Here is a 12601-nt window from a genome sequence, read left to right as displayed (position 1 = left end):
GCAGATGACATATTATATCGGAAAACCTAAAGACTCCACCAAAAAACTTTTAGAGTAAATGGATTAGGTAAAGTTGCAGGATACAAAATCAATATACAAAAATCTGCTGTGTTTCTATATGCTAATGAGGAACTATCAGAAACAGACATTAAGAAAATGATCCTGGGGCGCCTGGGTGGCGCAGTCAGTTAAGCATCCGACTTCAGCCAGGTCACGATCTCGCGGTCTGTGAGTTCGAGCCCCGCATCAGGCTCTGGGCTGATGGCTCGGAGCCTGGAGCCTGTTTCCGATTCTGTGTCTCCCTCTCTCTCTGCCCCTCCCCCGTTCATGCTCTGTCTTTCTCTGTCCCAAAAATAAATAAAAAACGTTGAAAAAAAAAAATTAAAAAAAAAAAAAAAGAAAATGATCCTATTTACAATTGCATCAAAAATGAATTAAATACCTAGGAATAAACTTAACTAAGAAGGTCCCAAATATAAGTTCTCAGTGGAAAAAACTAATGAAAGCAAAATTCCTAAGTTTTATGTAAGCTTTATAACTAAAGCATCTGTTTATGTTTTCTTATGCTGAAAAAAAAACAAAACAAAACTTAACCAAGAAGGTGAAAGACCTGCACTGATGAAAGAAATTGAAGGAGACACAAATAAATGGAAATATATTCTATCCTCATGGATTGAAAGAATTAATATTGTTAAACAATCCATTCTACCCAAACCAATCTACAGATTCAATGCAATCTTTATCAAAATTCCAATGGCATTTTTCATAGAAATAAAACAAACAAACCTAAAATTTATATGGCACCACAAAATATAAAAAAAACCAAATAGCCAAAGCAACCTTGAGAAAGAACATAGCTGGAGGCATCACAATGCCTGATTTCAAACTATACTACAAAGCTATAGTAATCAAAACAATATGGTACTGGCATAAAAACAGACCCATAGATCAATGGAACATAACAGAGAGCCCTGATATAAACCCACACATATATGGTCAATTAATTTAATGACAAAGGAGCCAAGAATATACAATGGGGAAAGGACAGTCTCTTCAGTCAGTGGTGCTGGGAAAAACTGGACAGCCAAATGCAAAAGAATAAAACTGGATCGCTTTTTTACACCATACACAAAAATTAACATAAAATGGATTAAAGACCTGAATGTAAGACCTAAACTCTGAGAAGACAACATTGACAGTAAGCTCCTTGACATTGCTCTTGGTAATGATTTTTTGGATTTGACACCAAAAGCAAAGGGAACAAAAGCAAAAATAAACAGGTGGGACTACATCAAACTAAAAACAGAATAGAACTGCCATATGATCCAGCATTTCTACTTCTGGGTATTTATTCATAGAAAATGAAAATATTAACTCAAAAAGATATATCACCCCCATGTTCATTACAGCATAATTTATAATAGCCAAGATATAGGGGCACCTGGGTGCCTCAGTTGGTTAAGTGTCCAACTCTTGATATCCACTCGGGTCATGATCTCATCGTTCGTGAGATCAAGGCCCACGTTGGGCTCTGTGCTCTCAGCGTGCAATCTGCTTGGGATTCTCTCCCCCTCTCTCTGCCCCTCCCCTGTTCACTGGAGCGCACATGTGCATGCTCCCTCACTCTCTCAAAATAAATATAAACATTTATAATAGCCAAGACATAGAAACAATCAAAGTATCCATAAATGGGGGCACCTGGGTGGCTCAGTTGGTTAAGCGCCAACTTAGGCTCAGGTCATGATCTCACGGTCCATGGGTTGAAGCCCGGTGTCGGGCTCTGTGCTGACAGCTCAGGGCCTGGAGCCTGTTTTGGATTCTGTGTCTCCCTCTCTCTCTGCTCCTCCCTGACTCGTGCTCTGTCTCTCTCTGTCTCTCAAAAATAAACATTAAAAAAAATTTTTTTTAAGTATCCATAAATGGATGAATAAATTAAAAAATGTGGTATAAATATGTTTATATACAATGGAATATTATTCATCTATAAAAAGAATGATATCTTGCCATTTGTGGCAACATGGATGGACCCTGAGGTCATTATGCTAAGTTAAATAAGTCAGACAGAGAAAGATAAATACCACTATGATCTCACTTATCTATGAAATCTTTTTTTAGATTTGCTTAGACAGTAAATCTTTGTTCTTATCACAAGAAAAAAAAATTGTAACTATGTGTGGTGACAGTTGCTAACAAGACTTATTGTGGTGATCATTTGGCAACACATGCAAATATCGAGTTTGTATGTGTTTGTATACAAGGTTATATGCCCATTATATCTCAATGTTTTAAAAGAATTTACTGTATATGAATTGGTAAAATTGGAATACCATAATATGTAAATGAACAGAGAATGTGGATAATTCACAGAAGAAAGATTACTTTTTATTAATTCATAAAAGTATAAAAATGTTGACCATCAAGTTAGATCATAATGACCTAAGAAAAACAAGTTAAATTGAAAAATTATTTTGCCTCGTAATTACAATTTTTAAATGTAGATGAAATATCATTTTGAGGAGGGTGTAGTGGAACTGGTACACTCCTACACTGCTATGACAGTAAATTAATAATAGTCTTATAGAAACTATCAATAATTATTTTAATGCAGCAATTACAGTTCTGAGAATTAATTTTAACGATGAACGCCAAAAGAAGGAAAAATGGTACCTATGAAAACATTTATTGTGAAATGTTTTTTATATACGTTTAGGTGTTTAGAAAGAAAATGTAATTTATAATAATGAAAAATTAAAATCAGCCAATACCAGGAGAATCATTAAGTAAATTACAGTACTTTAGTCAAGAGAAAGTATGCAGTTTCTAAAGATAAATGTGGAAAATACAGAAGATATGCTATCATGGAAAAGTATTTATGACTTTACCTTAAGGGAAAAAAAGCTGAAAATTATATTACACGATGAATCAGTCAAATAATAAGTATATTTTTAAATGCACAAATCCTAAAAGGAAAATGAAAGAGGTTTGGGTTGTTGTTATGATGCAACTGCATTATTTAGAATCTACCTGTACTTCAAAACTATAGAATTATTAAAATAATGCTGTTTGGAAAATAAAAATAAAATGGAATAAAACCCCTTTTTTTCTCAAGAAAAAAGTGAATTTTAGAAAATAAAAACATTGGTGGATATGGGGAGGTTGGTCAACAACTTTCTTAAATACCAACACAATGCTGGCATTTTCCAGAACAGAGAATTGAAAACAAAGAGTTTTTAATTCTCTTGCAATTATTTTTTAGAACAAAATGAGAGATGGAGAGATAAATGGATGCAAAACACTTACACAAAGATTTTCATTAATTACTTCTTGATGAAAATAATAGGCAATCTCTTAAAGATGACTTAGTCTGGAATCTATTTATTTATTTATTTATTTTTTTAAGAGAGGGAGAAAACACATGTAAGTGGGGGAGAGGGGCAGAGGAAAATAGAGGGAGAGAATCTCAAGCAGGCTCTGCACTCAGCACAGAGCCTGATGTGGTAGCTGGATTCCACAACCCTGGGATCATGACTTGAGCCAAAATTAAGAGTCAGACACTCAACCAACTGAGCCACCCACGCGCCCCTCGTCTGAAATCTTTTAAAAAAATTTCTCGTCCTACAAATGAGTGAATTGTAGGAAGCATTTCAAAGTGGGGTAAAAAATCTGTTGCTTCAAATGGACTGTCTATAACATTGGGCAGAAGCCAGGCACAGGTAGGTACATACTGTGTTTCACTTATGTAAAATCTAGGCATTGGCACATTTACAGTGTGTATACTTTACGATCTGCAAGTTATACCTCAATAAAGAAGAAAAAAAATGTTCTGTAGTCAGATCGTTTCACAGAATTGAAAATCAGACACAGACATTAAGATTTTATTTTCCTTCGGCTGTCTATTTGGAATGTAATGAAGCTCTTCTAAGTATTTTGAGTAATCTGACCTTACTAAATTACCTTGGGTCGATGTGGGTGGTCGCGAATGGCAAGATGTTCATTTAATTAACTGCTATGGCTCACACTGGCCAGACTGAGTGTACATCTTTAAGGCCACTGCTTCCACTCCTCTTCAAATGATCAGGTGGGATTCTCCTTAAAAAGTATTTACATGACAGACTCTTAAAGGAAAATAAGGAATAAGACCATCTAAGTCACACCCTCCAAATCCATGGCCAACACAGAGAAGAGGAGTGCACTGTGGCATGAATTCCTGACTGCAGTGGCAGGAATCACATGCTCCAGGAGCATGACACCATGTGTCTGACTGCACAGTGGAACCTGACCTACTATTTGCATCTTCATATTTTGGGGAACTGTTCTTCCAAGATAAATTACTTTGGAATTTCCTACTCATGTATATTTAATACAGAGAAACTGCTAATGCTGTAATATAGTGAGAGGAAGTATTGTAGGGTAGAAAGACCATGGTCTTGGTAGTTATAAAAATAAGGATTCAAATTCTAGCTCTTCCACTTTCTAAATATGTGATTGTGGAAAAATGATCCCATTTCTCTAAATGATAGTTTCTTCACCTGTGAAGTGCGGTTTATAATACCTGGCATGCACTGTTACTTTTTGTTAGAGACTATATTTGTATTTATATTTATATGTGCCAGGCACACTAGGCAAGCAATGGTCGTGGTGGTTAAATGTTAGGAAAACTGGATAGTAGCCATTCTCATCACTTATGGCTGAATGACTTCATTCAAATGCTGTACTTTTTTTGACACTCAAGTTATGCAAAAAAGGCACAAACATCCACCTGTTGAGGAATGGCTTCTAAGGTTCAATTAATTTGCGAGCAAGTCTATTTTTGTGCTTCTTTGCCCTCCTATGTGATTCTACCGAATTAAACACTTTTAAACTATAGGTACTCGAAAAAGAACAAGGCCTATTTATTGGATACATGCAACACAAAGGGGAAAACAAAAGAAATGGCAAATAGCACTAAGCACCCAATCCTAATCTCCATCTGAGTCCCAGTGCAGAGATTCTCCTGGGTGGAGAATTCTGGTCATTCTGCCCTCGGGTGGATGAGAATGGCAACCATGCTGAGGTTGCTGACACCATTTGGGGCAGTGATTTAATTGCCCTAATTTTTAGATGTTCATCTTGTTCTTGGGTAAATCAAGACAGGGCAAGTTATAAGGGTATCATCTAAATGAACAAAATGTGGCCTCCCGTTTGCCAGGGATCTACCCTTGCACCACAGCAAATACAGAACTCCATATCTCTCTCTCCTGTGAGTGGGGGTGGGGGCCAGTGTAGGGGCAGTTGTCTTTCTTATATTTCATTGGCTCAAGATATTATCTTACTTAGAAAGAAGAAAATGGTAATTCTAGAAATAAAAATGTTTGTCCAGCTAGACTGGGCTGCATAGTACAAAATGATCTGATCCACTGTACGTTTTAAACAAAAACATTGTTGCTATCTGAACCCAGAATAGCATAGCCTGTGTTTCTCTATTTAAAAGGGAAAAAAGGAAAATCACAACAACTGGGCATGGGAAAACTACCCACACAAGACTGAGGCCTGATTTTACCTCTTTCCTTTCATACCAACCAAGGTTAGATGATCACAAACAGATCCTTACCCTGCTTCCCAGAATTGTTGTGAGGATTAAATGAAATAACAAAATTACTCCATCAAGTGCAAAATGCCACATAAATACTAGTGAGGTTATTACAAGAAGGGAACTGGAATTGCTCCAGGTTTGCGCTGGAGACGGCAGCAATGAACTGAACAGACAGCTGGGCAAATGTGCCAGACAGGAAGCACGTCTGACTTCTGAATACAGGCTGGATTCCCTTTCCCTGAGCTACACCTGCCAGACTGGAAGCCCCTAGTGCTTCAGTCATGAATGGGCACGTCCTGTCCAGAGCTCTAGGGCCTTGCCCCAGTCTGGCCTTTGGCTCCACCCTGCTGTGCTGGCCCAGAGCCAAGTCTGGGCTGACTTCCCCTCTAATATGCCTGGTACTACCTCTTCCAGTACCATCAGGCCTTAAGCCAGCATCTCAAGTTTTGCATGACACAAGCGGCTCAATAATGAGAACACTCCTTCCTGCGTGCTCGGGAATTTCCCTTCCCTCCTCTTTCCCCTTAAATCATTCGTATTTCCGCTTCTTCTTCCGTATTTCTCATCTACGCCAGGGCTCCAAAATAGGATGCAGGAGGTTACCAAGCCGGTAACAGGGCAAAGGAACCAGTTTGGCCCATTAACCATGCCTCTGAATTGGGTCAGCTGCTTCCACTAGTGCTAATTCCTTGCTAACTCCTTGTTTCCAGTAGCTAAAACATGATAGGTTCTTAATAAATATTTGTTGAATGAAAACAAATATCAAATTAATGAATCGGCAAATACATACCAGATGAAACCCTAGGCCTTTTCCAGGACCCTGACTTCCCATATCCCTGACCTGCTTTTCAACTGCTCTTATGGTCAAAATACTAGGGCAGCCTCAGCTTGGTTTCCCAGATTGACTTTGACTTTATGTTCTATATGCACAAAGAATGACTGTCAGCACATCTATTCTTTTGTGCGGGTTTTGAAAGAAAAAAGAGACTAAAAAAGAGACAAACCTCACTTTCCAGCTATTTCTCAGAAGAAATAGAATCATTCTGATAGAATGTGTGCGGGTATGTCTGTATCTGTGTGTGTGTGTGTGTGTGTGTGCGTTCAAGAGTAGTATAGAGATATTTTAAGGGTTTTTTTCCTACAGAAAAGAGACACCCTGGCTAAAAGCTCAGTTGCTAACAATAGAGGCAGATTACTCCCACCAAAGACAGAAGGTAAAAGGGGCACAGCTTTAGATTCCCACTGCACAATGCTCCTATCTTCAGATGCCCTAAGGATCAGGAAGGTAGAGCAGGTTTTTCTGGTGTTCAATAGTAGTTTAATACTGCTACATCTATATGAACCCAGATGATAGCAAACAATCAAATATACGTGTAATGCCAGAGGAGATGAGAGAGAGAATGGGGCAGAAAAAAAGTATTTGAAGAAATAATGTCTGGGATGCCTGGGTGGCTCAGTCGGTTAAGTGCCCAACTCCAGATCAGGTCATGATCTCAAGGTTTGTGGGTTTGAGCCCCATGTTGGGCTGTGTGATGACAGCGCAGATTCTGTGAGGAGTCTGCTTCAGATTCTGTGTCTCCCTCTCTCTCTGCCCCTCCCCTGCTCATGCTCTCTTGCTTTCTCTCTCTCTCAAAAATAAATAAACATTAAAAAAAATTTTAAAGAAATAATGTCTAAGATTTTTCCTAATTGATTAAAGATAGAAATTTGTAGATACAGGATTGTAAATGAATGCCACACAGAACAAACAAACAAACAAAACGCTGGTGCACATCAGGGTCAAGTTATTGAAAGTCAAAGATAAAGAGCAAACATTGAAAGCAGCAAGAGAAAATAGCATATTACATAGAGGAGAAAATGATCTGATCAACACCTGACTTTCAGTGGAAACCAGGAAGCCCAGAAGAGAATGCAAAAACATCTTTAAGATGCTGAAAGAGAAAAAAAACCCCTGTCAATCTGGAATTCCATATTCAGGGGACATACAATTCTCATATGAAAGCAAAATAACATTTTTGGATAAAACAAAGAAGGCTTGTAGCCAACAGACCTGCGCTACAAGAAACAATAAGGGAAGTTCTAAATTATTTATTTATTGCATTGTCTTGGAGATTTACTACTACTGGAGGCATTACATATGAGCTCTAGATTCTCATAGCCTTCCTACTCTATAGGATAGATAATTTATTTATCTCATGGGATGTTTAGACTCTGAAATTGCTTATGTTCTCTATTATAGCCTCTTCCCACCATTGTGGGTTTGTTCTGAGGGTAGACTGAGTAGGAATGGGGTTAAGGATGGAATCTAATTAATTAAAACAAAGAGAGATTGATAGAACATAGCATATATATGGTTGGGGTGGGAAGAATCAGTGCAGGTAAGGAAAACAGATTGAGATTAAATGCTCCCATGGTAAAAGCTAGATTACCAGGAATAGACCCAAGAATCTATCCTAAATTGTGGAAGAAGTTGGGGAAGAAAAATATACCTAGTCCCCTTCTTGACCTCTTGGCCTTCTCATACTATAGTAATTCCTAATCTTCTTTAGATTTAACAGGTATGCCTATATGTCTAAGGTAGGACTTAGTTCCTCCAAGTATCTGATCACCCATTAGGCTGCAGGTAAACAAGAGTGGTGGGATCTGGGAAACACCAAGGAGAGAAATTACAGATACAGTTCCAAGGTATGATCTGTGAGCAGAAGAGGATGTCAAAGAAGTAGGATGGTGGATATATCACCTATGTAAATCATAAATACTGAATGAGTAGGATAGGATGGACAAATTGGCTTCAAGATTCCTTACAGAACCCTGAGATATAATGTTTTAGCAGTCGGGATACTACAGGTTCCCAGTTGTACACAGGACACCAATTTCCATGACAGGTTGCTAAATATTTTACTTATTTTAGGGAGATGTTGAAATATTTTTTGTTCATAAATATTCCTTTTTACAAGCTTCATTTTTATCCAGCCATGGATTCAGCACCTCCTTCAGAAAGAAAAAGGACTCGGTGAATTTCCCCAGGTCCAGAACCCAGAAAACACAAATGGCATTGACCAAATGGTGGGAGGGATATAGAGACTGGCTATCTGCCTATCAAGAATTAAAAAAAACAGGTTTCACACTAGGCCAAGTCTCTGGAGCATTATGTTGAGAAGGATTCAGAGGTTTAGACCCTTAAATATGGGCTCTGAAAGGGAGTACCACAATTAATTGGTGAGGTCTGCCATGAGAATGAGACCATATGCTCAAGAGTGTTGTCCTTAGCTTGGGTGGCTTATTTGCAGATTGACTGGTCCCCAGTAGATAAGAGACTTCCTGGACTAACACAAAGGAGTCAGGCCTCATTATGTCACTGAAGCACAGGACCTGTCTGTCAGGTCTTGGTCAGGTCCTAATCCGAAGAGTTAGGAAAAACACCACCGAGTGTGAGAGCGGGAAAAGCCTGTTTATCATCACTGATGTTTGCTAAGTCCCTCACATGGGTTGGTTGGCCAGATAGGCCTAAGCTTTGGAGCCATCCCTCTCAGGCCAGCCTTGCCATCTTCACCTGCCCTAACAGGTAAGTAATGAAGCCATGGGATCATTTGATCTGCACAAATTTCTCCTTTATCTGCTTAAGTCCTGGGGCCGGGGGTGGGGGGGTGGGGGGGGGATATGAGTTTTGTACCTGGAACCAGCCCCCACTCTGCCTCAAAAAGCCAAGAGAATTATTGGGTCTTGTAACCCCATTTTGTTACACCCATAGGAACAGTGACTCCTCCTCTAACCCCAGCTAACAGAAACCCTTTCTCTTGAAAGAATGCTGTGTTAAGGGCAAAGGTATATGGTAGTAACTATAGCGTGGGGAAGAATGTTCAGACCTGCAGGTAGTGGAGTTTGGGCAGAGATGAACGTCTTCTTACTGCTCATTAGAGTATACGGGGTAGTTGCTCTCCCAAGTGGAGGCAGGTGGGGAGGTCCCTACCTTGTCGGCCTTTGTCATGTGTTACAGAGGAGTGAGGAATGCTGAATGGATGACCATTGGGGATGGTCAGTTCTTCTGCGGGCTGTAACAGACCCATAAACAAGCGCAGGAACAGCCTCCTTCTCCTAACCCCAGATTCCCATTCTAGGAGAATCCCAGCTCAGATCAGCGCATTAACCCGAGACAGGGAGAAGACGCCGGAGAGCACCCCATGTGGGGTGCAACAGGCATGTGTCCGACTCGGCTAGGCCTTCCCTGAAACCCTGGGGGTTCTGCAGAGGCAGGAAACGCACCACCCAACCTCAACATGTCACCTCGGGGAGGAGGAGCCAGGTGGGCCGTCGCTGCTCCAGGAAGGGCTGCCGGGTCCCGGGGCTTCGGGGCCTCCCCGAGGGGAGAGCGGAACTCTGGCACCAGGCCCGCGGGGTTCGGTGCCCCGGGACTCTTGGGGGTGAGGAGCCGCGCCCGGGCCAACTTCGGGTTCCCGACGGTGGGGGAGTCGGTGCCGGCCGCGGGCGGGCGGGCGGGCCGTCAGCCGCCCGGCCCGTCGCCTACCTCCCCGCCCCCCGGCTTCCTGCGGAGGCCGCGGCCGCCATGTTGTTGTGGGGCTGAGGCGGCGCCGCGAAGCCCGAGCGGCCGTGACACGCTGCGCAACAGGTTCGCTGTCGGCGGCCTGGCGACAAACCGGGTGGCGGCGGCGACTGCCGAGCAGGGTCTCCCGGCGTCCTCTCGCTCCCGCGCTGCGGGTGCCGAGGGGCACGGGGTCGCGCTGTGACGTACGGGAGGCGCGGCGGGGGCGCCAGGTGGGTGAAGCGACTGGCCGGGGCTGCGGCAGGGCGCGGGGCAGGTGCGGGCGCCACCGCGCTCGCCGCGGGGAGGCTCGGCGGGCCGGGCTGGAAGGCGGCTGCGCGCCCCCGCCGCCGCGGACGGGCCCTTGGGAGCCCGAGCTAGGCCCCTGGCGGGCTTGGCGGCGCCGGGCGGAAACCTCCGGCCCCGGTTCCTGCCCCAGCGGCGGGGCCAGGGCGGACGCCGAGGGGCCGGGGCTGGGCCGCCCCTTCCCATGCGGCCGAACCCCGGCCCCCAGCCTCTCCTGGCAGGTGCGGACGCCGCTCAGGGCCGGGGGTGGCGTGGCCCCTCGCTTTCAGGGTGCCGGCAGAAGGGGGCCCTTAGGGGCACCCACACGCTTTCTCGGGAGCACCCCCTCTTCCCCCCCCCGCAGAATTGGCTTTTCTTGGTAATGGTTGGTTCGGAATGTCAGGTGAGCCGCATCCCGGTGCGTCAAAGTAGTCCGAGTCACGAGAGGCCAGTGGGCGGATGCTCGGCGTCCACCGCTCGCATTAAACCAAAGTTGGGGAATGTTACAATTTGACTTTAGCGTTATTGATTTCCAGGGTATACAAAAGCGCGGAGATATGTAATCTCTCAGGCCATCGTAGTTTATTCCTTATTATTGTTGTTGTTGTGTTGTTGTTGTTGTTTTTAAAGATGCCTGCCTGTGCTTAGTGAATGTGTAAACCCAGGCGGAAACTGCAGATGGCTTTGCATTCTGTAAAAAGATGCTGTATTTGGGTGATTAATCATGCGCTTTGTCGTTGAATGATTGCCGATGGCAAGTATACTTCATTTGAGACCTGAATTAATTATGAATTAGGAATATGTTTGATAGAGCCAACCAGTTTATTTTAGGAATTAAGGGTTACACAAAAATGATTGCTTTCTTAAATGCTCTAGTTTTTTTTTTTTTTACTAGTGTTTACTTGCTTACCCAGAGATAGGCGAAGTGTGACTTGAAATTTTGTGTTGTTTTAGTCGGCTTAATTTAGGTGGCATAGACTCTGTAGGTTAAGCTTCTTAAGCCTCTTAAGAAAATTGCCTCTTTCCCTCTGCTTGTTTGCTATATTGTTAATCAGTGATAAAACCTAAACGCAGTCTATAAACATCACCTAAAACCTTTACATAAATTGATAATAATATCCCTCAAATTTTAAAGATAGTAGCAACTCTGGTCTGCATATCTTTAGGTTTCTTTGGCTATGCCTATGATTCTCTAGTAATATCTCTCTCCTGTCCAGCTTTATTGAAATATGATTGACATATATCCCTTGTAATTGCACCTTTTAGAAGGTGCAAGTTGTTTTTAAAAGCTTAATTTAAGAACAAGCAATTTTGTATTTTTGGAAGGCATGGGAAAATGTGCATTATTGCTATTGTAATATTAATGAGCAGCAGAAGAGCTTGCATTTTTTTAATGCTTTAATACATTTATTTCCTCCACTCACCTTTATAGTGAAAGCTAGAATTGTCTGACAAAACTTGACCTGTACTGAATTATTGAGCAGGGAGGTACTATTATTAGTCCAACAGATCTCAAGGCTAAAATCCTAGTCTCTTCTGAATATGAGGAAATGTGTTAGGCATGTTCTGGGATTGCAATTATAGTTATAAAAAATTGCATTTTTGCAAAAATAGAGTAGTATAAGGAACCTCTATACACCTATCACCCACACAGGAGCTTTCAGGATTTTCTTTATCCATCTCTTTTTCTTTCGTACCTTAATTTTTGTTGTTGTTGTTGTTACTTCATCTTACATACTTGACACATCTTTTTTTTTAAAAAAAGTGGAAGTTTTTTTCCATAACCTTAAGATTTCTATTTTTAATGTGTCTTTAATATCAAGTGTCACAAATTTCCATCTTTCTAGAAAGACAAAAAGAACATTTATTGGTCATCTCCTTCAACTACTTTCCTCAGTATTAAAATATATTTACTGTGGTTATCATTAATTGAACACTTATTACTGCTAGGCCCTGTGCTGTTTTGCATAATCAGTTAAAGCATAATCAACAAAGATCCTATGAGTAGTTACTTTTTCTCCTATCAAATAGGTGAAATGCTAACCTGGAGGTTAACTGACCACCCTTAGTCTCTGAGCTAGTAAGTACAAGAGCCTTTTCAAACCAAGACCTTTTAACTTCAGCCCCTGTGCTTTTATCACTCCTCTTGATTCAGAAATTAAAAAAAAAAAAAAAGTCATTTGGGCACTCAGTAAATATTTGTT

The 12601-nt window shown here is 41.6% G+C and overlaps 2 protein-coding genes across 13 annotated transcripts in view; one reads left to right on the top strand and one right to left on the bottom strand.

Moving 5' to 3' along the window:
- The window catches only part of LOC144615847 (uncharacterized), a 42415-nt gene that overhangs the window by 28719 nt on the left and 1095 nt on the right, over positions 1 to 12601 (bottom strand). The window contains exon 2 of the mRNA XM_078443820.2: positions 9857 to 10680. Coding sequence (XP_078299946.2) covers positions 9857 to 10680 — 824 coding nt within the window. The remainder of the gene's footprint in view (positions 1 to 9856; positions 10681 to 12601) is intronic.
- Positions 9853 to 12601, top strand: part of ITSN2 (intersectin 2) — a 145722-nt gene continuing 142973 nt past the window's right edge. For 7 of the 12 annotated variants that reach the window (XR_013554808.2, XM_078444923.2, XM_078444920.2 and 4 more), the window contains exon 1: positions 10217 to 10345. The gene's annotated coding sequence lies outside the window, so the exon portion shown is untranslated. The other 5 variants (XM_078444917.2, XM_078444912.2, XM_078444919.2 and 2 more) reach the window with 4 other exon arrangements.

This window comes from Panthera onca, chromosome A3 (assembly GCF_046562875.1).
Source record: "Panthera onca isolate mPanOnc1 chromosome A3, mPanOnc1 haplotype 2, whole genome shotgun sequence".
Classification (NCBI taxonomy): domain Eukaryota; kingdom Metazoa; phylum Chordata; class Mammalia; order Carnivora; family Felidae; genus Panthera; species Panthera onca.
The sequence above is the reverse complement of the archived record's forward strand: the minus strand, read 5'-3'. Positions and strand labels throughout refer to the sequence as shown.